We start from the raw sequence: 25,395 nt of genomic DNA, 5'->3' as shown, positions 1-25,395 counted from the left end.
AAGGTGCCACAGGACTCTGTCACTTTTTACAGATCCAGACTAACATGGCTACCCCTCTGATACTTAGTGCCAATGAGCACTTGGTCCCTCGAGACAAGATTCATTTCAGCTCCTCTCAATGGGTATCCCCATGCCTGATCTTTGCATTTAAACACCATCAGGCTAACAGCCTTGCTGCTCTTCCACCAAATGGTGTGGGGTGGGGATGGTTGGAGTTGAGGGTGTTCAGAACATGCCACAGTAGGGAGAAGCGTGTACTACGGGACGGTCCTTTCCAGAGAAGGTACATTCAAACCTAGGGCCAAGCAAATGCCACCCTAGGAGCAATTCAAGGTGACGGGGGTGGAGAGCAATGACGTGTCGAGCCGAAAAAGGTCTGGCTTTTATTTTATTCTGGAAAATAGTTTCTGCACCTTAAAGTTTTCTTTCGCAGAAGGACGTTTGGACATAAAAACAGACTCTCTCCCCCTCCACCCTAGCCCCCCGCTCAAAATTTCTTCCTCTCCTCCTCCCCTTCCACTGGGAATGGCTTCAAGACTGGTCCAGGCATGTGGTTCCACCTCTCACCACCCCCTTCCACGGGGAAGGGGGCAGCAGGCAGAGAGGGTAATCGTGGACTAATCCCAACCCCCGTGGTAGGGGGAGCAACCGCTATGGAAAAGGAAAATGGTTTAAATCAAGCTCCTTGAACAAAGGGTGGGCTCCCATCCCAACCCCCCTCAGTGCAGGCCAGGGCCGGCCGGGGGGGGGACAAGTGGGGCAATTTGCCCCAGGCCCCACAGGGGCCCCCATGAGTTTTTTGGGGCCCTGGAAGCAGGGTCCTTCACTCACTCCAGGGGCCCCAGAGCTTCTTCCGCTCCCGGTCTTCGGGGCACTTCGGCGGCAGGTCCTGGAACGGAAGGACCCCCCACCGCCGAATTACCACCGAAGCGGGACCCGCCGCCAAAGTGCAGCAGGGTCTTCAGCGGTAATTCGGCGGCGGGATCCTTCCGCTCTGGGACCCGCCCTCGAAGTGCCCCAAAGACCTGCGGCAGGGGGCCCCCCGCCACTGAATTACCACCGAAGACTCTGGGCGGCCCTGGTGCAGACCCAGCTCTGTCCGAGGCTGAACAGAGCAGCTGGCTTCCCAGGCACCCTCAGTGTGGGGGGGTAGGGGAGAGGGGATGAGATCTTCTCCAAGAGGGTAAGAGCACCACAGCTGGTTGTATCTACTCCTCTCTTGCAAACCCCCAGAGGGAAAACTCCCTCCACCAGAACCTCACACTGCTTCGGCCAGGAGCAGGGAGGGTTTGCGAGGGGAGCTCCTTCGGCCACAACGTAGTCAGGGGCTTCCTTTCGCTGGACCGTCTTCCTCACCTTGAAGTCAACCAGAGTCTAAGGCCTCTCGGCAGCACGGGGCAGCAAGCCCTACCTCAGAGCCACGTGTGGTGAGGGTGGCACAGCCCAGAGCAAATGGAATGGGGTTGGGCTCACTTGAATTGCCGCAGGCCAGGCGTGAGGGAAGAGCCCGCCCAGGAGAACGGCAGGGGTCTGACCCAACCTGGATGGCTCCCTGAAGAGCTGGCCGGATCCCATTGAAGATCCTACCTACAAATGGACCTCCCTCTCCCAGAGATTCTTCCTTCAGATAGATTCCCCCGATCCTGGCCCAAGGAGGGGAGGAAAGTTACATACACACTGAAGCACCCCGACTCTGAGGAAGCCTCAGGCGCTCTGGATATTGCTGAGCGGAGCTGGGAGGGAAGGGGCACTTTGGAGACAGTACATTTTCAGACCCTTTAATACTCTCTTGGAACGACCATCTTCTCCTTGGCTGTTGACATGGGAGCTCCTCTCTACCTGACTTCACCAACAGGGACTGGATCGCAGGGAAGCTTCTGCGCCCACCCATCCTTTGCCAAACTTGCACTAGGGCACCAAGCAATTTCATGGGTGATGTAGAATGCCAATAGGCAGTTTGGTCTCCCTCCTCCCCGGCTCACATCCCGGAGTGGGGAAGATACAAGGGGATTTAAAACAGAAACAGGACAATACAGCAAAATAATACAGCGGGGGGAAAAGTTACCCTTTGGTGTGGTCTATGTTTTGGCCAAATGAGGTCTGAACTGTAACTCTCCCTCCCCAAACTGGCTCTTGAACAGCTTAGCAGCACCTCTAAGAGACTGGAGAGGGGGCTCTACTCCCATAGATAAGGCAGGGCTCGTTGTCAGAGAGCCCCTCTTCTTGTGTCCCAGCACTCCTGGGGTTCTCCTCCATGGTGATATCTCCCCATTGCTACATCAATGGTCCTCTCAACCATGGCAGTAAGGGAATCAGCCACCAGCGGGCAGGGACTGAGCCAACTTTGAACCGAACTTCAACCCGGGAAAGGATGGAGGCCCCCGGTGAGGATTAAGGCAGGCCACAAGCTCGGGTCTCTCCCTTCCTTGCCAGGGAGAGTGACAAGCCAGATTGCAGAGCCCCGGCTCCGTAACAAGCTTCCTCTGCGCACAGCGTAGAAAAGCGGCAATGAAGAACAAAGTGAAGGGACCACCGTGGGGGAACGCCCTCTGCAAGCAGAGGAACACTAGGGGGACACAATGTTGCTGGATAGAGGAAGCCAGGACAACTCCTCACACACCCCTGACCCAGAGGGCTGCTTGGGGACCACTGCACAGGTCAAAAGGTGAGAAGGTTCTCATGCTCCAGCCATGCTAGAGAAGGTCTGATGGAGACACCAAAGAGGTCATCAAGGACATAAAGATCCCTGCCCCTGCACAACTCCCCTACAGCTAACGATGGGCTCGAGGATCATCAAGGGCGCCCCGTCATCTCCAATGCTCCCTCCCAGCTATAGCCAGAAGCGACCCCTGCCCACTCCCACACTGCCCCCAACTAAGGATGGCGAGGTGGGAACTGCCAAAAGGTCCTAAGCAGGTCCTGGCATCACCATTAGGCCCTCCTGGGTTGAGGTGGTCACTCCCCTCTCTCCGTTCTTCCCCCGCAGCTCACAGAGGCTGGGAAAGTAGCCACTGGTCAGTCAGTTCGGTTCAGCATTGGCTCTGACCCCACCCATGCACCATGGAGAAACCACCAGGGACATGGTAGAGGGAGATCACAATGTCAGAAAGGGGATAGGCTCTGGGGGGGCGGAGGGGGAGGGCAATGGGGAAAGCCTCAGCATGCCCCATCCCAGTCCCCTGCCTCCCACATCCGGGCAACACAATAATCCTGCCTCCCCCAGTATTAAGTGCACAAACACACACACACACCCCGCCTCGTCCCGGAATGCACTCGAATGCCACTCAGAAAACAAAAATACAAGGTCTGAGTCCCCGCCCCACACACACACACACAGCCCGCCCACCCGCTCCATGATCTTTACGGGTCCAACATGCTCAAGGGTCAATGTCCGGGGAGAGACGGTGCTAACTCCAACTGGGGTCATAACCCGTCCAGTCAGAAGGGGGCGCCAGGTAGACCCGCCGGCCGCGGTAGAGAAAGCTGACGATGCCACGGTAGCCGGCCCGGGGCACCCCCGACTTGAGATCATCCATAACGCCCAGGGCCTTGGCGAAGGCCTTGAAGGAGTCGCGGCTGCTGTACTGCACGCGGACAGTGCCCAGTTCCCGATGCTGGTTGCCCTGCAGGTCCTCCACCCGCAGCTCCGGGGCGTCGTAGACCTTGGGCAGGAACGAACGCTCATACTCCTCCTTCTTGAGGTAGGAGAGGTCCAGCTGGGTGAAAGGCACGAAGCGGTCGTTGAGCTTGATGAACTTCAGGTACTGGTCAAAGAACTGCCCATGGCTCACGCCCTTGCGGCCAAAGGTCATGGTGCGGGAGACCTCGGGCCTAATGCAGGAGCGGCCGCGCCGCTGCTCCGGCTGCCTCATCCAGTCATCCCAGAAGGCCCTGGGCCACTTGGGCTCCAGCTCGTCCCACAGCTCCGACAGCAGCAGCCAACCCAGGCCGGGGAAGAAGTCTGTACGGTAGAGCAGCTCCGGCCGGCCGGCCTCCACCATCTGCTCCTTGCCATTGTCGTTCCAGGCCGAGACGCACCAGAGGCTGGGGTCAGCCAGCAGGAGCGGGAAGGCCGCCTGGAAGTACTCGAAGAAATCTGGAGCCACTTCCAGGTCGTCCTCTACCACAATGGCCGCCTGATACTGGAAGGTGCGGAAAACCTGGCTCAAGGCCCAGCGGTAGTGTCGGGCGATTTTGTAGTAGCCCTGGAACTTGCGGTGGTCCGTGGGCACCGGGATGTCGCTCAGGTCCGGCTGCTTGATGTGCATGACTGCGTCGCCGTAGGAGGCGATGACCCGGGCCGTCTCCTCGTGCCCGCAGTCCTGGCTCACGATGATGGGGAAGCGCTCCCGGGACGGCCGGTAGTGCAGCAGCTTGTCGAGGCACCGACGCACCGTGCTGCGGTCGCAGGCGATCACCACCACGGGCAGGACTGCATCCGGGGAGGCCCGGGACCGGTGCAGGACGACCTCCGTGGCGGGCAAAGCCCCAGGGTTGGAGGCGGCAGCGGGCGGCGGGAGCCGACCTGTCTCCTCCACCTTCTTCCTCTTCTTGCTCCAGAGGGCGCTGTACCGGTGGATCTGCCGCAGCAGGTCCTTCTGGTGCTCCAGCTCCAGCTCCGCGTCCTGGGCCAGCCGGATGACCTCCTCGGTCAAGTGGCTGTGGTTGTCGGAGGCTGGGGGCCGGGTCCACAGGAAGAAAAGGAGCAGGGCGTTCCAGGCCACAAACAGCACCACGCCCCAGAGGACCAGGGTGCTCTTCTTCAGCATCCTTCACAGGCAGAGGCCCCCCCTTGGCTCGCTTGCGCTCTCGATCCCTCAGGTGTCACTCCACAGCCATGGACCTGGGGGGGGAGAAAGGGGGATGGGGAGTCAGTGAAGTACAAGTGAATATCGGCAATGGGTCACAATTGCCGCTGGTCAAGCCACATCTGGGACCCAGGGCTGGATTGCTGCCTCCAGACTCTCCTCCAGGCCTCCAGCCAGTAAGGAGAGAGGAGCAGCTCCATCGGGTGCCCATCAGGTTCAGCGCCACTTGGGGAGCCAGGGTGGGACCGTCCCCTACAGCCTCTTCCCAGTGACATGGAGATGCCCCATCAGGGCTCATCCAGCCCAGCCCAGCCCCTAGCGAGATGGAGACGCCCCACCAGGGCCCAGCCCCTACAACCTATTCCGTTCATTCCCGGTTTTACGAGTCCCCAGCAAACGGCCCCCCCAGCCCAACCCTCAGGGAGCTGATTCCCCATCCGGATACATCTTCCCCTCAGGGCTCTTTCACTGACGTTTACTCTATATTGCCCCATTCTTCATGTCACCCCACTCCTCCCAGTGATAGCCCCGGACCCCTCTCCCCCTCCTTCGGCATCAGCCCCTTCAACCACCTGCCCCAAAGATCTTCCCTGCCCCTTGGTCATCCTTTAGCTGAGCTAACTCGTGATGGGCTCGGCTGTCTGGAGGGGCAGAGGCCAACGCTCCCCCTGCGCGTCCGGACTCCGGGCACTGGTTGTCCTACAGGGCAGGGATGGGGGGCCTTAGGCCAAGCAGCAGAAACGCCCCCTCCCAGATAGGCTGGAGTGGGGGAGACGCATGGAGGGGAGGGACTGGGAACCCCGGGTGTGAGCAGAGAGGGGAGGAGGGGCCATTGGGAGGGGACGCTGAGTAGGCTGGCTGAGGAAGCCCAAGACTGGAGAGACACCGGATCGGAGCTCCCCTCTCCTCCCGCCCAGTGGCTGGTGTGCAGAGATGCCCTGGCAGGCCCCTCCCTCCCCCAAGACCTGCTGCACGAACCTCAGCTCGGACCCCGCTGGTCCCACAGGCGATAGCTGTGCACAGCACCAGCTTAAGCCCGTAATCCCACCCTTGCTTAGTAGCTGCATCAGGAGCCTCATTAATCCCCCCGGTGAGAGCCCCGGCCCTATATTTAACACGGCAGCAGGAGTGTGCAATCGCAGGCAAGGCTCAGCCATGTTCACATGCCACCAGGCTGCTGCAAGCCCAAGTGGGGAGGACACCAGGGAGGGCGACCGTACGGTCGACTCCCTGCTTCAGGGCCATTTGGGCAGCACGTGGCTAAACTACTGTTTGGGTAGGCAGCCATTCCTCTCCGTAGTGCAGCCACCTCTGGGGTGGGGCGGGGCAGTTGTTTAGCGGCCATACAGCAATGCCACACAGGGACTGTTCACCCCAGCACTGAAATGCAGCCACCTCTGGAGTGGGGCAGCTGGGGAACAACCTCACAGCGATGCAGTACGGGGGTCACTCGCCCAGCACTGAAATGCAGCTACCTCTGGGGTGGGGCAGCTGGGGAACAATCTCACAGCGATGCAGCACGGGAGTCACTCGCCCGGCGCTGAAATGCAGCCACCTCTGGGGTGGAGTGGGGCAGCCAGTTAACAGCTGCCCAGCAACAGACTGGGACAGGAAGCGAAGGAGAATCCCATAGCTCAGAATGAGAGCAGGGAGGGATTTAGGGAGGAAAAAAAATCATTACCCACATTACATTTTGCATCTGGAATTAACTCCGGGGCCAGCGCTGACTGCGAGGGGCCAGCGCCCCCCACCCACTCCCTGCAGCACCCCCAGCACTGCACTGGGCTCAGCACTGACTTGCACCTCTACCCGGCTGCTTGCAGCCCAGTGACCCCTAGTGCCACACTGGGGCATTAGGGTCAGCACTGATTTAGAGGGACCAGGCACCATCTGTTGAGCCACATCCCCAGGAAGGGGGGGGGGGGAGGGGGATGTCCTCAGAGGTCTCCCCCCATCCAGACAAGCAAGCCAGCCCGACCCTGCACAGCTTGGCTCCTAGCCCAGGGCACCAGGGCAAGACACACAAGGCTTGTTTCACTAGCCGAGCTCACTGATCAGTTCTGACTTGGGACGATGGTGGCGAGCCAGGAAAGTCAGGCGGCTGGGATCCAGGGCCAGCTGGAACAAGGGCTCTTGAGGGTTGGGGAGGAAGAACCAGGGTGTCCATCTGTCTCTGCTTGGCAGGACTCTGGCGGAGAGTCACACCACTGCTGCTTAAGCCTGTCCATCAGCTGGAGTCACTGGAGCACACACCTTGGATCCGTGGGGAGGAGCAGCCTAGGCTGCGCCCCACGGAATCCCAGAGGCGTAAGGGATTGGGGGCAGAGGCATAGGGTGAGGTCAGCTGGGAATATTTCGAGGGGGGGAGGGTGGGACAGAAACCATGACGCAGAGGCTGAAGAACAGAAAATCCCAGGCTCCACCTGGTCCTGGTTTGAAGCATCTCCAGCCGTGGTGTCTGATCTAGCACAGAGAGGGTGTGTGTGGAGAAGACACTAGGATAGATGGGCCCCACTGATGATTTCAGTGGGGCAAGAGGCCCCACTCCTCTGATGGGCAGCGATCCCACGCTAGAGAGACCCGCTCCAGCACAGCGGATGTCCCTGTGTCGCTCTCAGACAAGCTACCAGTTGTTCTAAAGCAGCGGCTGGGCTCAGACACGCGAGCGGGAGCAGCAAGTTGCATTTTTTCCACCTGGCTCGCCAGGGCACGGGAGGATTGAGCCGGCGGGTTTGGGAGCTGCTGACAGCGCAGAGAAAAGGCTCTTTCTAAATCCTCCAAGATCTTCACACAGCCCTGCAGCTTGGGCTCCTTCCCTGGACGGTTAAGCCCAGGGAGCTGCAGGGCAGAAAGGGAGGTGGGGAAAGCAGGTCCATGGAAGGGTGAGAAAACCAGCTCCCCTTCCTCTGCATGCTTCTGCTCCCAGTGCGTCTCCCAGCCAGAGCCGATGAGTTTCGGGACAGCCCGACACTTCTCCTCCCATTAGCCCAGCAGGGGTGCAGGAGGGCGAGCGGGCGGGACACTAGTCTGGCTCCTAGCTGGCATGGGGAGCGCAGGGCTAAATTCCACCCCCAGGGAATGCAGGAGGCGGAAGCAGAAGGGGGACCAGGTCCTCGTACACTGGGCCATTCAGTTGCTATTGTGCCAGCCACGCAGCCCAACTACGCACACAGCCTCTCCACAGGGTGTGGAGGGGCCTGGAGTATCCAGGCCAAGCAGCCCATAGTGCCAAGCTGTGGAGACAAGGAGCATGTGCCAGGCTAGGGACACCAGCACAGCGCCCCCTAGTGCACACCCAGAGGGTGACCGAGTGCATCCCAGGATAGGCACAGCGCCCCCTAGTGCACGCCCAGAGAGTGACCGAGTGCATCCCAGGATAGGCACAGCGCCCCCTAGTGCAGGCCCAGAGGGTGACAGTGCATCCCAGACTAGGCACAGTGCCCCCTAGTGCACGCCCAGAGGTGACGCAGTGCATCCCAGGATAGGCACAGTGCCCCCTAGTGCAGGCCCAGAGAGTGACCGAATGCATCCCAGGATAGGCACAGCGCCCCCTAGTGCAGGCCCAGAGGGTGATGCAGTGCATCCCAGACTAGGCACAGAGCCCCCTAGTGCAGACCCAGAGGTGACGCAGTGCATCCTAGGCACAGTGCCCCCTAGTGCCAGAATGAGGGAGGTACATTGACCCAATGAGGGTGGACAGCACAGCGCCCCCTATGGCCTGGTTAAGGGGATGGAACATATTTCAGGTTAGGCAGAATACCCCCCCATCCCAGGGGCAACACAGCGCACTCTATGGTCAGGCGGAGGAGGAATGGCCCCTCTAATGCCAGAGCGAGAGGGGACACTGAGCCAGGCTACGGTGGGCATCTCAGAGCCCCCCCTCCCTCCTCCCAGGTTGCTGAGGAAAGAACCAGGGCAGCTCCCCCACTGCAGCAGTTGTGCCGTGGGGCACAGGAGCACGCTATGCAGGGCCAGCCCCAGGCCTTGTCACCCAACCCCAGTCCTGGTTAATTGCTTTGCAGAGCTGAGGCTCATTTGTTAAAGAGCTAAAACGTCATGTTGGGAATTCGGCAACCAGTGGAAAAACCTCAGCAGACTGGCTCGGGGATTGGGTTAGGAGCAGAGCCAGGAGAAGGGAGAGCTGTGCATTGTGGGTACCCGGCCTGACTTCTGGGTCACTCGCACGGGGTTAGGAGCAGAGCCAGGGGAGGGGAGAGCTGTGCATTGTGGGTACTTGGCCTGATTTTGGGGTCACTCGCACGGGGTTAGGAGCAGAGCCAGGGGAGGGGAGAGCTGTGCATTGTGGGTACCCGGCCTGACTTCTGGGTCACTCGCACGGGGTTAGGAGCAGAGCCAGGGGAAGGGGGTACCCGGTCTGACTTCTGGGTCACTCGCACGGGGTTAGGAGCAGAGCCAGGGGAGGGGAGAGCTGTGCATTGTGGGTACCCGGTCTGACTTCTGGGTCACTCCCACTGCAATTTCACAACCTCGAGAGGCAGCGATGGGCCTCTTGGCCAAGGTCCCGCTTGGCTTAACCTTTTAACCACTTCTCTGGTCACAGGAGACATCCCACTGGCAGCTCCTCATGAGGTTGAGCCCATCCCGTTCTGCCACCCCCCTCGCCAACACCGGTGCAGCCAGACATGCTCCCTGTCTGCAGCCAGCCCCAATCACCTACTACTCTGTTTAGATTTGAGAGCTGGGACGTAGGTAGCTCGTGGTCAACCCAGGGGCCACTCTCTGCCAGGGCAAAGGGAGAGGTAACAGGAGCTCAGAGAAGTCTACTCCAGCCACCCAGCAGCAGCAGATCCCCCGCCCGGCAGGTCCAATCTCCACTTCTTGTGACCTCTCACCCAGCTCACCACAATCAAACGCTTACCCGGCCAGGGAAGCCAGTTTCAAAGCACTTCTCGAACGGCTTAAGAGCTGTGACCGAACCAGTCTGACCACAGGCCAGAGGCAACAGGTTGAAGAGGCGGCTGATGTGCGGATGGGCTGGCCTGGCTGGCTCTTTGTCCTCCTCCGCCCCAAAGTCTGGCTCCCTCCCCCTCTTTCAGTGCGGGTCCCTTGTGTGAAGAACCCTGCCAGGTGTCTCAGAGCACGCCAGCTTTTACAAGCCACAGAGAGGAATCAGATCAGTTGCTCACTGAAATGCAGCTGCCTCTGGGGAGGAACACAGCCGCAACGGGACACCACTCTCTAGCTTAGGACATGAGGGGAAGGGAAAACAGCAGGGTGGTGGGCTGCAAGGGGGCACAGTTTCAGAATCACGGAACACCCCCCCCCCCCCCCCCCGGGCTGGGATTTGGCCAGGCCTCTGGGATTTAGGCCCCGACTCCCAAGGAAAGCCCCAGGGGATACGTGGCAACCCTGGAAGGTCGGAGTCTCAGCCAGGGTGTTTGAAAGGGGCAGCCCCAGGACAGGAAAATCTCACTGGCTTTCCTGTGGGTGCTCTCACTTCCCCTCTAGCTGCCTCCATTGTTCAACAACAGTCGCATCTGGGAGTCCCCCAGGCTGGAGGGAGTAAAGCCAGAGAGCAGCTATTCCCAGTCTTCACGACTGCCAAAAGCCCTCCCGAAATTCCCTCTCCACACGACTCATAATCCCGGAAACCTTCCCCTCCTGCTACCAGCTTCCAACCCCTCCCCCTTCTGGGATCTGGACCCTGCTCACAGCGGGCAATGCAGCAGAGGTAACCCGGAGCCGGGGTGGACGGAGGAAAACGAGGGGGTCTCAGGGATCATCCCCTCCCCACCCAGCCCTCAACGGGTTAAGGGGGTCACGAGTCCTCGAGGGCGGGCTGCCAGCGCTGGCAGCCCAGACCTCCTCCTCACGCCCTGATGGGAAGGGCTTGTTGAAATCAAAGCCACATTGACTAACTGACCCTGGGTCAGAACAACACATATTCCCCCTTTACGCAAATCAAGCGCAGAGCCGGGAAAGGGAGTGGGGTGGTTAAGGCAAAACAGGTCCAACGTTGCAGGGGCCACGAGGCCTCTGAGACCACTGGCGGTTCTGGTCCCCCGCTATCTGGATCCAGCCGGTGTCTCGTCTTGCCCTTAGACTGTGAGCTGGTTGAGGCAAGGGCTGCCCTTTCGCTCTGTACCGGGCCTAGCGCAACAGGGGCCTGGGCTCGTAGACAATACAAATTCACAACGGGTGTATTGTGGCCCGCCTGTGCTAGGGGCTGTGCGTACAGAGCGAGGCGGTCCCTGCCCCAAGCAACAAAGGAAGGATTATCGCCTCGTTTTGCAGATGGGGAAACTGAGGCACGGTGACTTGTCCACGGTCACACGGGGAGCTTGTGGCAGAGTTGGGAACTGCACCCAGGCCGGTTTCTTGACAACTCCTGGGCTGATCCTGTGGTTGTCTGTCTCCCTTCTGGAGCATTCCCCCTTGTCCGACACCCCACATTCCTCAAATCCTCCGGATCTACAGGGTTCAACCTCTCACCCCATACTAGGCCAGGCTACCGACAAGGAACTTCCCACAAGACAGAGCAACCCCCACATCCAAGCTGGGATAAGGACAGAGTTTGCCCGACCAGCTTGTAACAAATTTTAGGCAGCAAGAACGGCGCTTCAAACTAGATCGGAAACCAGCCCCACCCAGAAACCAACTCCCCTGGAAACCAGCCCCCAGGCTAGATCGGAAACTTGCTGAGCTGGGGAAAAGCCAGAGGAACTACAGAAACTCTGGCCTTTGGGGGGGGATTTTGCATTGCCGCTGGTGCTGTTTCCTGCAACCGGTGGTTAATGCTGGCCATGCCAGCACTAACCCTGATAAGAAGCCCTCTTCTTCCGGCCAGAAGGGTCCACTCTGATCATCTCATCTGACTTCCTACATAACACAAATTTCACCCAGGGATTGACATCCCTCAAACACTAGTGGATTCAGATAACACCTCCCCACTGCTTTAGCTTCCTCAGCCACATATAATCTGGCAGCAACCGACCCGGAATATAACACTGCCCGTATGCGCTGCGGCCTTGGGAGTCAGCACAGCTACCCTGGCGGGCACCATACAGAACCAGGCAGACTCAGGAATGCTGTTTGAGCAGCACGCCACAGCGCAACACAAACCCACGGATCGACCATATTGTCACCGGGGCCTCCAAACCCAGCTGCCTTGCCGGGCTGCTTTCCAGAGCCTAAAAAGATTTTCCTCGCACTGTCCAACCCTCCTGGGATGGGAAGGGAACACCAGCCAAGGAGACAGGAGGGAAAACACTAAATATTCCTTCTTCTTGGAAAGTATATTGGAGATATAAGTCTGTCCCCCACCCTCCCGCCTTGTCTGAAAACTCCCCAGGGCAGGGACTGTCTCTCCGTGTGTGTCTGGGCAGCGCCGGGCACAACCGGGCCCTGCTCGCAGCTGACATGATCACAATCACACAGAAGCAGACGTGGTCTCACCCACCTGATCACGGATTACAGCTTATAGAAGGTCATGAGTGCTTTAGAGCCGTCTCTAAAAAGTTTCTTTGTTCCCCTTCCCTGGAAAGGGCAAAAAAGTTTGAGCCATAAAAAGTTCCCCTCCTACCGGAGTAGCCGTTATCTTGCCATCACCACAAGCTCTCGGAGAGGGGTTCTGCTTCCTCCCACGCCCCTTGTCTCTCCGGATAACAAGGCAGGCGGGTTTCTGGGTGCCAGATGCTGCGTCGATTTCACACTCACCCCCTCTCGGTCCTCAGCTGAATGTCAACCCTGGCTTCAAGGCTCCAGCTCAGGAGACAGTCTCCCCTCTGTCTGTGCACGCGTCCGGCTCGAGGACCGTGGGGTTATAGACTCTGGCTCTGTCCACCTCTTGCCTCTCGCCGTACCAGTCGCCGTTCAACAAGGCAAGCGACCCAAGTCCAGCATTACAAACTCTCCTCTCTAATCCCGTCTCTCTCTCTGCCGGTATCTGATTTCCAGCCGCAGGGGGGAGCGGGATGTGGGGGAGAAACAGCAGCCAGATCCGCTCTGGGCAATGGTACAGAGCAGAGGGGACAGCACCATACCGAGCCGTGTCCTGTTGAAGTTTTAACGCACAGCAGTTTCGGCGCAGTTCTTGCTGGCTCGGCTGGTTTCACTCCCCTCAGCGGTACCAGGAAACGTGGCCCTCCCATGTAGGCTAGGAGAGGAGGAAGGAAGGCAGGGTCAGAGGTTGCTATGGGGCGGCCCTCTCAATCAGGAAGTCAGCCCCCCCCCCCCCGCCCAGTCTGAAAGGGAGGGAGAGTTTAAGCCTCACACACTCATATTTGGCAGAAAGGTGAACAGGAGAATCAAAGGCTGACAGGATCTTTGCAGAGAGGAGACAGGAAGAGAGAGGTGAAGGGGGCCAGATCCTAACCTCCGTTGTTGCCCCGGGGTAGATCAGAAGCTAGCTCACTGCCGCCAATGGAGTCAGGGCCGGATCCTGCTTTCAGTGACCCCAGAGCAGCCGGGGAACTCCACCTTTACACAGCGGGGTAACAAAGCAGACTCTGGCCCAGAGCCTAGCGGGGGACAGGGTGAGAAATTGGAGAGTGGGTCACAGGCCAAGGATCAAACTTTGCTGATGAAGCTTTGGGAGCCAGCGCTGGGGAAAGAGCCCTTTCCTGCAGCTAATTAGCCTGAACACCAGACATCTCCACTGAGTTCATCACGTTTACATACCGAGGAGAGTTAACCATTAACTGTTCCTTTGGCAGTCGCTCCCTTTGGAAACAGAGATAGAGGTTCAGGAGGTAAATGGAGCCGATCAAATCTGACCCCAGGTTGGGGGATGGGGGGAAACGGGGTCTCTCTCCTCTAGGGGGCACCAGCTCCGCTCTGGGGGAGCCAGCCCCAGCTTGGAGGGCGAATGGCTGGCTCGGGGGCGGGGGGTCAGGAAATGGGCCTTGCAAGAAATTAAATAGATCATCCCCCCCCACCCCCACCCCCCGCCAGCCTTTGAAAGCAGCCAGGAATTCAAGCTGCTGTGTCCTCACCTCACCCACCCCAGGAGTCTGGAGGAATTACAGTGCAGGGTTCAGACTCCAGCCAGGGATCTCAGCAGCCATATGTGCTGTGCCCACAACCCCGGGCCTTCCCAGGCCAAGACGGATTCCCTCCCGTCACAGCCCAAGGGAAAAAGCCAGGGGGAGACAGTCACAGTCACAGTCACAAAAAGGGGGAGATGGATGGAGGGAAGAGCCCTGCATCGACACCCTTCTAGATCACACACACACACACACACGGAAACTGGAGGTGTATCTGCCCCATTTATTAACAGGCTGTTCCACCTCAGAGTGTAGATTTCAAGCAAACAGAGCCAGGCCAGGTCAGCATTTGGATGGGAGATCTCCAGGGGCTGCAGAAGGCACCTAGAGAGGTGGGGGGGGGGGTTCACTAGGGAGCGCCCCGGGCCCTCCCCTCTTGGGCAGTGACACCCGCACTGACCCGGTGTGGTGCAGCCAGGGGGCTCTCTCTTTCCACATGAGATGGTGCAAACAGACCCTGATCACTTGTGATCGTTTGCCAACGGCGCCCAACAATTAAGCTGTTTCCTCCAGCGCCCCAACTGAATCTCAACTCCGGCTGCCTCTCTAAAGCTCCCCCTCACTGGTTCAACTGGGGATTTCCCTTCCCGTCCTCTTGTCTTGCTCACGTGCGGCTGCGCAGCAGCTATGCCTAGTCCAGAGGTGGCTGCGTTTCAGTGCAGGGGGAGCAATCCCTGTGCCATCTTGCTGGGCGGTTGCTTTGCAGCCACCTCTGGTGTGGGGCATTTGAATGCTACAGGAGCGGGGGAGAAACGGGAAATTGGGGAGAGAGAGACACAAGCCTTTATCGTTCGGATCAGCAGGCCTGATCCCGCCAGCGCAGCGGATGAAAAAGCCAGCCGGATTCCACTCTGCTGTACGCCGCGGCGCCAGGACTGGCTCAAGAGTCTGAGGAGTCAGTACGGCCGCACCCCTGCTAGGTGGGTGGCCGTCTCTCTCCTCCACTGGAGCTCTCGGGGTTTATGCACCCGCGGAGAGAGGGATGCGTGAAACGAGCTGGAGATTCTCAGCCCAATTCCTCCGTGGAACCGGGTCCCGTTCACAACCACTAGCCCCCGGCGTGGGGTAACCCAGGCAGGCAGACGGGCTCTCTAGCCCCCTCTTGTGGCCGGATCTCAGAGGTTTAGGACGCCGCTGTTGCGTCCATGCTAATAAGGTTCTTTAGCAGAGCTTCACGCTTCCAGGGTCTCTCTTCACTGCAATTAGCCCAGGCTCCTACCCAGGAGCTGCCCCCTCCCCAAACCCTCTCAGCTGAACCTGGTGGTGCTAACGGGGCCCGGCTGGGGGTGTGGGTTAGAGCTCAGGAGCCATTTCCACTCAGCCTGCTGACTTTGCAGTGAGGACACAAGCTAAACCTTTCGAGTGCTGCTAGTCCTCCAACGCTTTCCCACAATTCCCCCGGGCGCCCAGAAGGGCGGACAAGTTCTCCCACAATTCACGGGGAAGGAATCCGAGCGGTAACCTGGGTAGGGCTTTGCTGTGGGGCTGCTCACGCCCGGTTACTGACCCCCCCCCCCAAGTTACCTCTGCATTGAACACGGACCCTCAGATACACAGGACTGGTTCGATCCCCACCCAGTAGCTCGTTGGCAGCCTCTAGCCCTTGGCCTCCCTGCCTGCCCTTATCCAGCTCCAGTGGGGGGGCACCTATAGGGCAAACCCCATTGGGAGGGGGGTTTGTGCATGGGGAGCTAGCCCTGGTCTCTGCCCACTGCGGGGAGAGCTCAGCGCCCTGCCGTCTGCAGATCTAGTTCACTTCCAAAGGCAGATCAGAGCCAGACATAAACACACACAGAGAGGCGAGGAACAGTCTGTCCTCCCCTCCTCTGCCGCCTGCTCTCTAATGGGAAACAGCCGGCAGCCATCGCAGCGCAGGGGAGGATGGGAGGGGCGTCTCTGGCGAGGGGGGCAGGGGGGTGCACGGGAGGCAAACAGGAAACCAGCCAGCACAGCAGGTCCCAGGAGACGAGGAAGGCGTCTCCCGTGCGCCAATCAGGTCAGCAACCCAAAGGGCCGGGGCGGGATTCAGACCGGGAAGGGCCAGCAACAACATTCAGGGTGCTAAGTGCCTGGGGTCGGGTCACTAAGGGTTAAAACCAAGGCCAGTTGCTCCTGCAGATCCCCCAGCCCCCACAATAACTTCGCAACCCATCCAGCTCACTTCTGTGCTGATCGCCCACCCCCATGCCCAGCACAGGAGAGGCCGGTTGAGGGGATTAGCACCCCTGGGTTCTGCTGCCAGCTCTGGGAGGGGAGTCTAGCGGTCGGAGCAGGACGCAGGACTCCTGGGTTCTAGTCCCAGTTCTCGAAAGGGAGTTGGGTCTAGTGGTTAGGGCAGGGGGCTGGGAGTCAGGCTGCCCAGGCTCTATTTGTGGTTCTGCCATTCATGCACTGGAATCGTGGACTGGTCACTTCGCAAACCCGTGCCTCAGTTTCCCCATCTAATAAAACCATTAAGTACTCCTGGAGGAAGGGGAGTGGTGACACTCAAGAACACACATGACTCGGAGCTGGGCAGGAGCATCTCCCAATTAAGTTAAGGGGACGCCTCAACAGCTGGCATAAGGTCGTCACGCCCCAGTGGTTGACAGTCACAGACACAGGGTCCCCACAGGAGGGACGGGATGTCACCGCGCCCCAGCCCTGCACATGGCAGGCTGGAGGCCTGAACTTCTCCCGGCCTCTCCTCTCCGTTACACTCGTCCGAATCTAGGTCAGTCCCTAACGAGAATAATCTTCTGGGCAAGACAAACACAATCAGGAGCCCAACCTCTGATCTTACACCAGGGTAGGGCTAATCTGGGTGGAGGGCAGTGAAAACAACTCCGCTCACACACGCTTCAAGCATGCAGATGGCCCTGATCAGTTCCAGCTGGGTTCCGCCTGTGGCCAAACGGACAGCCAATACTCACAGAGCGAAGGGGAAGAATCGCGGGGATTGGCTAGCCCAGGGAACGGGATACGGGGCCCGGCCCCTCTGAGGTCCCAGCTCCAATCCGGCCCCAGGGCTTGCTCAGGGAGACAGGGATGGGATACGGGGCCTTTCCTCTCTAGAGGATGTTGGCTCTGATCTGGCCCCCCAACCCAGGGATGGTGCTGCTCGCTAAACTAGAAGGGAGGAATGGCTGGCTCAAGCAGGTGGGGCCTGGGACATGGGACCCTTCTCCACTAGGGGGCACTAGCTGTGATACAACTCCAGACCAAGATGCGGTAGGACCGGCTGGCTCAGAGGTCCTCCCACTAGGGCGTGTGTGTTCCAATCTAGCCACAGATCAGCAGTGACTACCCGTCATTTCCATCCAGTCTACCCTGCGTGAAGCGAGTTGGTGGGTCTCAATCTACTCCAGAGCAGACGGGTCCGTGGCATATGAAATGGGGAGAGGTAGTCGGGGGCAAACAGCTTACGGAGGCTGACCCCTTATCTGCCCCTAAAAGGGCACTGGGCTGTGGCACATTGGCAGGGGCAAGGCTCAGATAAGCCAGCGCAATCCAGGGAGAGAAATCTCTTCTGTGGCTGCCCAGGGGAACCCGCTAACCGAGCGCCTTCCGCACCACCCGCTGTCTGTCTTCCTGAGGAGCCCAGTGACACAGATACACCCCCAGCCCAGAGAGACAAGGGATCCAGCCGCAAAAGCATCTCCCATGAGGTTGGTAGATCCTATCTTCTGACCAGTGTATGTGAGAGGCTGGACTCCCCTTCATGCACCCTTGGGACCTAGCCACAGAAGACTATATTGCAGCCTAACCAGGCACGCGTCTGGGTTTGGCAGGGGATTCCCTGCCAGTGTCCTGGCGCCTTCTGAAATCTAGTCAGCCACCCCTCAGTGCTTCAGCCCGTTGGACGCGCATGGAGTGATGCACTCTGGGATGTCCTACAGAGCTCGGAGGAAGGAGAACCAGCCTATCTGGTTATACCAGCAGCATCGGGGCGTGAACTGGTCTACACACCAAAGTAAGAGTGGCCAGCTGATCACACCAAGATAACCAGGGGCCAACCCTTGCCAGGATTCCTGCCAGGGCTGCTAACCAAGGATCAGCCACATGGCATGCAGATAAAAGCCACTTCCAGGGTTGACTACGTCACTAACCGGTTACACACAAGAGAAGAGACGCGGGTGAGTTTGTCATCAGCTCAGCCTCCCAATCTCAGAAGCTGGGGAAGGGCAGCTGGTCTCTGGCCCCTAGTGATGACAGCACTGTGTAATCAGACATAATAAGCACCTAGCACACTTTTCATCCCTTGATCTCAGAGCACTTTACTAAGGCAGGCGTGTTGCACTACCATGCATTGTATGGAGGGGGAAACTGAGGCACGGAGATTCCGTGACCTGGCCAAGGTCCCCCAGGGAGACTGACAGGATTAGGAACATAGGTCTCAACTCCAAACCCTGACTTCTGCCCCGCACACTAGCCCCCACTCCCCTCCCAGAACCCAGGAGCCCCGACTCCCAGTCGCCACCGCTCTAACACACTAGCGTCTCTCACCCACGCCCCCTCTGAAACGCAGCCATTTCTAGTTTAGCGAGCAGCACCATCCCTGGGTTGGGGGGCTGAGAACGTCTCCAATTCTGGAGCATCCAAGCCTTGGGCTCTCCCACACACAACTCTCCTCATGCCCCTCAGTCCTGATTGCAGCTCCCTGCTATCCCAGCCCTTGGCTGCTCTCCCCCCAGCTCTGCCACAAAAAACGAGACGTGCACATAGGACCAGGAACTGCAGACTGGCCGCGTGCCTCACATCAACCCTGCTCCGGCTTCCCATCCATGTCAAGATCCAATTCAGATTCACCCCCCACCCCCATCCCCGAGTACAGGACCACCATGGATTTGTAGTACCGGAGAGGGGAGCCTAGTGCTGGAATAGCAGGGGGGCTGAGAGTCAGGATTGAGGGGCCCCAGTAGAGCTGTGTGTGTGTGTGAAGGGAGCTAGAGCACTGGGGGGGGGGGAGTATGGGGGGCAGCAGATCTAGTCTCTTTACTCCCCTCAGCTAGCATCCATCTCCTCCCTGCCCTTTCCCACAATCGCCCCCCTTTGGACACAAGAACCTTCCCCTCTACAGTTCCCATCATCTGGGAGAGCCTCCTCCCCCCACACCCCCCTCTCACTGCCTCCATTTATTAGCCAGTCTTGGCTGAAAGCGTCTCCCTTTCAAATTGCAGATGGAGGCACATGAACTCATTGAAGCCTTTTGAGATAATAATTTAATCAAATTGTCCTTGCTGCGGTCGTGATATGCTAAGTGTGTTTAGCGTCTAGCTGCCAAAGTGTTCAGAGAGCACAAGAAACATCCCAGTCGAGAGCGACTGAACACCGTAAAAGAGCCTGGGTGGTTAAGGCTGCGGGCTCAGACTCCAGAGACCTGGATTCAATTCTCAGTTCTGCCACTGACTCTCGGAGCTTGGGCAAGCCTCAGTTTCCCCAACAAGCCTCCCGAGCGCTCATGCTCTGTGTATGTGCAGAACCCAGCACAATGGGCCCTCCAGGCGCTACCCTAATAGAAATAAACAAACTGACGTTTATATATGGGGTGTGGCATGGCAGCTGTTTAACAGCTCACGACAACACAAACAATAATTGCTAGTAGAAGTAATTTCTATCATCATAGTACTTCAGTCATGGATCAGGACCCCAGTGTGCTACAGGCTGTACAAACAGAACAAAAATACATGAAGTGGAAAAGAATCCTATAATTGGTTGAAACTGTGGAGAGGTTGGATTTTCAGGGAGGCACAAAAGAATCACCTGAACTACCAACAGTCTAGACTTGCCACTTCTTTAAAATGAAATTCAGCCAACTTGTTTTTCCTTCACAGGTTAACTTTATGCTGTCTGATCTGTCCACCTCCTTTTGTAAGACACCTTAGGCAGCTGCCTCTGTACGTCTACACTTCAATCGCAGGGTGCAATTGCAGCTCATGTAGCTCACTTTAGTTTAGCTACGCTCAGATACCAGAGCCGTGAAGCAGTGCCAGCAAGGACTATACAAGCCCATCTGGAACCCTGGGTAATTTCTTGTGCAGCTATATCACTCCGGGACCTGAACTAGTTAGATCAAGGCTCACTCAGGTCTGTCCACTCCACATCCTCTGACTGCAGTGTAGACAAACCCTTACTAATGTGCCGGGGATGCTGACATAAGCAGTAGTGTTAACTCTGAAGAAATGTGTTGATGTAAATGAAAATAGGTCCCCCAGTCCAAAACACACCATTTTCAGTTGCTCTGAGCATGTTCGGGCCCTGTTAAAGTTTCGGGCCCCAGAGCCAGATAGTGGGGGGATGAGGGGCAGGGATTGAGCATGAGATAGAGCGGAACCCAAGAGCAAAGGCAATATCTAGCTGCCGGCTAACTAGCACCGTACAGAAAAGTGCCGTCACTCTCTCGCTGAAGATGGGTTGCGTTCAAGTTTGCAGTCCAGAACAAACAAAAAAACACACATCTTGGCTTTTTTTCTGGTATTGGGAAGAGACAGGACACTGGGGTACACACGTTCCATCAGCCCCCAGCCTGCCTGCCAATGAGCGTTGTCTCCAAACGGAGAACACCAAAAGGATGTTTATAAGCAGGATTGGTACCAGAGCTCTGGAGCCCACAGCCACCCCTCGTTACAAACGCTCCAGCACGGTTAAATTCAACCCAGCCCTATGTCGCTGCGGGGCTGGCTCAGAGAATGGCATTATAGGGATTTTTACTTCGAAGAGACCCCCAGGTCGAAGAGGACTGGCAGGCTCAGGGAATGGGACATGAGGCCTTCTGAACTTGGGTAAGTCACTTCCCTGCTCTATGCCTCAGTTTCCCAACTGTAAAATAGGGAATAATGATACAGCCTCCCTTTGTAAAATGCTGAGATCTACTGATAAGCGCTAAGATAACAGTTATTTGCAGTCTTGCTGGAGCCATGTTGCTCCCAAAATATGAAAGAAGAGCTCCGTGGCGCTCAAAACCTTGGCACGCTCACTAACAGAAGCTGATCCCAAGAAAAGTTATTACCTCACCCACCTTGTCTGTCTCATATCAGTTAGGCACTCTTATTACAGGGGGCGCCAATTCCGATCCAACCTCAGGGAGAGGGGGTTTGGCTGGCTCAGGGGCATTGGGGAATGGGATATGGGGCCTTTCCCCTCTAGGAGGAGCTGGTTCCCGTCAGTTCAGGGGCACTGGCTGGCTCAGAGAGGGCAGGGAATGGGATACTGGCCTTTAGGGTGACCAGATGTCCCAATTTCATAGGGACGGTGCCGATTTTTGGGTCTTTTTCTTAGATAGGCTCCTATTACCCCCCATCCCAATTTTTCACACTTGCTGTCTGGTCACCCTACTGGCCTTTTCCCTTCTAGGGCACCAGTTGCACTGAAAATGACTCTCAGCTGGTCTGTGCATAAAACAAGTATGTGGGTTCTCAGCTGCATTGCTAGCAGGTCAGATGCGAATGATTTTGAGGGTAACAAGGAAGCTAAGAACTGAAAGAGTCGCATTTAACTTCCCTCTCAGCACTAGAAGGCTCAGACACGTCGGTGACAGGGAGAAGGTGGGAGAGGGCGGGAGCAGCTTGCTCTGCTGCTAGCAGAGCTCTGCCTGCTCAGAAGTACAGATGCCCCTCAGCCCAGCACATCTGATGAAAAAACCATGGCCTCTTGGGAGCAATACTGGGGTTTAACTCCCGCCTTGCTGGACCCTGAGGATTCCACCCCAATGTGGTCATCAAAGCATTGGTCCCAAAGTGCTGCTGGACCTTCTGGGGAGGCAAAGCCCAGAGACAGCGCTGCTCCAGGTCACCCAGTTATGCATCAAGCAACCTATGAAGAAGGGAGGTGGGAGGTGGTCACTATTAGAAGGCAAGGGACCAGTATCAGGGCGCCGCTGATGGGACAGTCGGCAGGCGGGCTCATCGGCGATCAAGAATGTAGGAACTGGACCTCCCTGCCATGCTGGATAAGACCCGTCTAGCCTGGTATGCCCCACCCCATCCTACCCCTGCCAGATCAAATCACTGAGCCCATTTAATCCAGTATCTTTTCCTGACCCCCACCAGATCAGACCACTGGGCCTGTGGACTCCCATAATCCATCTACTCCATTCCCAGTTCTGCAACTGATCTCCTGAGTGCAAATCACCTAACTGCTCTGTGCCTCAGTTTCCCCATCAGTAAAATGGACATAATGATCCTGACGTCCTTTATAAAGCGTTTTGAGATCTACTGATGAAAAGCACTAGGTAAGAGGTAGGTGTTGTTATTATCTAATCCAGTATCCACACCCTACCATGCCAAATCAGACCAGCGGTCCCAATCTAATCCAGCATCCAACCCCCATCTATCGCCTCAATGGGACCATCTCTAAGGGAACAGAAGCATCAAACCCTGGCAGGGACCATCACCATTGTAGCCCTATCCCAGAGGCACTATACGTATTCAAAGAAGAGTCCCAGCCTTTTAGGTTACCAAGCTATTGGCCTCATACTGAACGAGCTCAAAATCCTGTGCCAATGAGTTCTACCGATTAACCATCCAATGCGATTTCTTTACCCTCCAACATGCAGTCTCTTTTCCCCGTCACTTCCTCTGCAGGATGGACTCAAGGCAGAAGGAAACCGTCTTCCAGTGGGCAACAGAAACAAGAGGCCAATGGAAAGCACAGCAGGAAAGCCTAGCTTCGCTCCCAATTTTGAAAGGCACATCATAAATAAATCTCACCTGATTGGTGTCAGCTCAGTGTTCCTGGTGGACTCCTGGCCTCTGGTTCTCCCCTGGGGGAGGGGGGTATCTGGGCTCCCCCCTCCCCCTTTCAGGACCTCACTCGAGGACTCGATGCAGGAGGAACAGCAGGGAAGGGCCTCTCCACCTCCTGAATGGGCCACACAGCTCCCCCTATCCCGGTTCAAAGCTAATAACCACACCCCAAGCTTCCGCCACTGAAAGGAGCGGGCAAGTGCTGTACTGGTCTCTCCAAGCCTTGAGATAACTCCCCGTCTCTCCTCGAGTGTCTTTCAAGACTCCCAGGGAATTAAGCCATTACAGCCCCTCGGGTCTCTGGGGAGGAGGGCGGCAGCGTACACAAGAGTCTGGTTTTCACCGCTCCCGATCAGCGCCGCTGGAGGTAGCCCACAGGTTGCGTCGCCTCATCGCTGTTACCGTCCAGTGGCTCTCTGCTCATCCGCGTCTCCTGGTGAGCTCTCACTCCCCAGGCACAGGTTGGTGCATCACCAGTTTCAGGGACAAACCAAAGCCCTGGCGTCCCATCTCCTAAAGCCCCGCCAGATCCCAGACAGCTAGTCTCGTATCCGGGAGGTGGGTACGGAGTGCCATCCTCGTCGCCTTTCAATTCCTCCTTGGCTCTGTGTAACAGACACACACCTGTATTAGACACTGGCTTCCACCCCCACTCTTTAGTATTAATGCCAACAGGATCAGTCTCCATACTGCCGTTATTCCCCCACCCCTCAGGACAGGTAACAGAGGATGAGTATCACTGAGATCTGCTTCCCTGGCTCTGCCCCCTCCCACAAAAACCTGCTTCTCAGGACAAGGTTAGTTTCCTGCTCTGTAGTCCCAAATGTTAACAGAATCTACCACACAGCCAGGGCCCTTCAACCCTATTACAGTCACATCAACCTCCTCCTCTCCTGGAATATATCCACCTATTCTCCCACCCACGCTCTGCTCCTATAGATAGCTCCATTTCCTCTCTTGTGGTATATCCACCCAATAATACCTCCCCAGCTATCCTCCAATCACATAGCCTCCCAATTTCTTTACTTCCTCTCTTGTGATGTTTGCCCAACATGCCCCTCCCCAAAGGTCCCCTCCCCATACTACTCCCATGATATACTGTCTCCACCTACCCTCCTGTACTATATCTGACCAATGTCCTCCCTCTACTCACATCCACCCAATATGCCGCTTCCCCACTGCTCCTGTGGGATTTCCACATGGTCTCACCTCCTGTACGCGCCCCGCTCTCTGCCCCGTCCACCCTGCGGAATCTTTTCCCCTCACTCTGCTCCCAAAGGACATTCACCCCAACAACCCTTCCAATCCCATGGGGGCCTTCACCCTAATACAGAGCTCCAGCCCGACGGCATCTTCGCCCCATTGGAAACCTCTCTCTTCCTGCCACATAGCAGCATATTTATTCATCCTTGAGTTCCCCAGTCCATCTCTGCCCACCCCTCTGGCGATATGGGGGGGTGAGGAGTGCCCCCCCAGAGATATGGGAGATATAGGGGGCAGCTCCTTCCCCGTCCCCTCTGCCTGGAGATATAGGGGGCAGCTCCTTCCTCCTCCCGCCTGGACATATGGGGGGCAGCTCCTTACTCCATCCCTCTGGAGATATGGGGGGCAGCTCCCCCCCACCCCCGCCTGGAGACATGGGGGGGCAGCTCCTCCCCGCTCCGCCTGGAGACATGGGGGGCAGCTCCTCCTCCTCCTCCCCCCCGTCCTGAGGCTATGGGGGGCAGCTCCTTACTCCATCCCTCTGGAGATATGGGGGGCAGCTCCCCCCCACCCCCGCCTGGAGACATGGGGGGGCAGCTCCTCCCCGCTCCGCCTGGAGACATGGGGGGCAGCTCCTCCTCCCCCCCTCCTGAGGCTATGGGGGGCAGCTCGTTACTCCACCCCTCTGGAGACATGGGGGGCAGCTCCCCCCCACCCCCGCCTGGAGATAGGGGGGAACGCGAGGCTGCTCCTGCCTCCCACCCCCAGCCCCTTCCCCACTGACCCAGAGCCGCCTCAGCAACAGCAGCATCACCACCAGGTTCCAGCCACTTCCGCCTGCCAGCGCCGGAAGCGAACCCATAGCAACCGCTCGGCCCGCCCCGCGTCGCCCCAGCCTAGCCCCGCCCCACGTTTTAGGCTGACCACGCCCCCTTCCGAAGTGTCCTCGGCCCCCAGTAACCCCTCCCGGCCTTTCCTCCTCTCTAAGGGCTCATTGCGGCCCGCTGGAACGCTGGACACGCCCACACGCGAAACCCCGCCCCCTCCAACGGCTCGACCCTGGCGGCACTGCCGGATCTGGATTTCCTGCGGAGCAAACCATTCGGATCGCAAGCGGGGGAGAACGAGAACCCTGCTTCCATTGTGGTTAAAATTACCCCCAGGCTGAGGCTCCATCCCGTAACGCCCCCTTTCTCTCTATGGGATTCATCCCACAAACACTTTTCTCTGAGGGCTTTGATGTAACGATCAATGTTCCCCCCAATAGACGAAATGGACGCGCCCAATTCCCCACCTGGAGAGGGGTCTGGAAGAGTCCAATCCCACATTCGGGGGGCTGAATACTCCTGCAGAGGAGGCGGATTCCATCTCCTCTCTCGCAGCGCTGTTACACCCCTTCCCCCGCCGTGCCTATCACGTTGGTGTGGGCGGGAGGGCGAAGCGCTGAGAGTTGCTTTCTTTCCTCCAGATTCCCCTCTACTGTGGTACGGCCCGAGGGAGGGGGGGGGGGTGAAGAAACCCTTTTCTGTTGGGCAGTGGGATCGGGAGGGAGAAACCAAACTAGGCCCTAGCGGGGGTGGGGGGTGAGTGTTGGAATGTGGAAGCAGCAAAGAATCCTGTGGCACCTTATAGACTAACAGACGTTTTGCAGCATGA

At 57.8% G+C, this 25,395-nt stretch overlaps 1 protein-coding gene across 7 annotated transcripts; it reads right to left on the bottom strand.

Annotated features, from left to right (window-relative positions):
• Positions 1-983: 983 nt before the first annotated feature.
• LOC123346280 (alpha-1,3-mannosyl-glycoprotein 2-beta-N-acetylglucosaminyltransferase-like) lies at positions 984-25,182 on the bottom strand. Of its 7 annotated transcripts, none has more exons than XM_044983603.1 (4): positions 25,034-25,182; positions 22,501-23,141; positions 12,229-12,924; positions 984-4,843 (listed from the first exon to the last, which is right to left on the bottom strand). In XM_044983603.1, the coding sequence occupies exon 4, from the start codon at positions 4,767-4,769 to the stop codon at positions 3,408-3,410; it is 1,362 nt and encodes a 453-aa protein (XP_044839538.1). In that variant the 5' UTR covers positions 4,770-4,843; positions 12,229-12,924; positions 22,501-23,141; positions 25,034-25,182; the 3' UTR covers positions 984-3,407. The 7 variants fall into 7 exon arrangements, with proteins under 7 accessions (XP_044839538.1, XP_044839537.1, XP_044839541.1 ...); XM_044983602.1 differs by lacking the exon at positions 25,034-25,182 and adding an exon at positions 24,524-24,653; XM_044983606.1 differs by lacking the exon at positions 25,034-25,182 and adding an exon at positions 23,690-24,065 and having other exon boundaries at positions 12,486-12,924.
• Between the last annotated feature and the right edge of the window lie 213 nt (positions 25,183-25,395).

This window comes from Mauremys mutica, chromosome 12, assembly GCF_020497125.1.
Source record: "Mauremys mutica isolate MM-2020 ecotype Southern chromosome 12, ASM2049712v1, whole genome shotgun sequence".
NCBI classification, from domain to species: domain Eukaryota; kingdom Metazoa; phylum Chordata; order Testudines; family Geoemydidae; genus Mauremys; species Mauremys mutica.
The sequence above is the reverse complement of the archived record's forward strand: the minus strand, read 5'-3'. Positions and strand labels throughout refer to the sequence as shown.

Coding starts and splice junctions, on each gene's coding strand:
- LOC123346280 (XM_044983603.1), bottom strand. CDS start 4,769: ATGCTGAAGAAGAGCACCCTGGTCCTCTGGGGCGTGGTGCTGTTTGTG.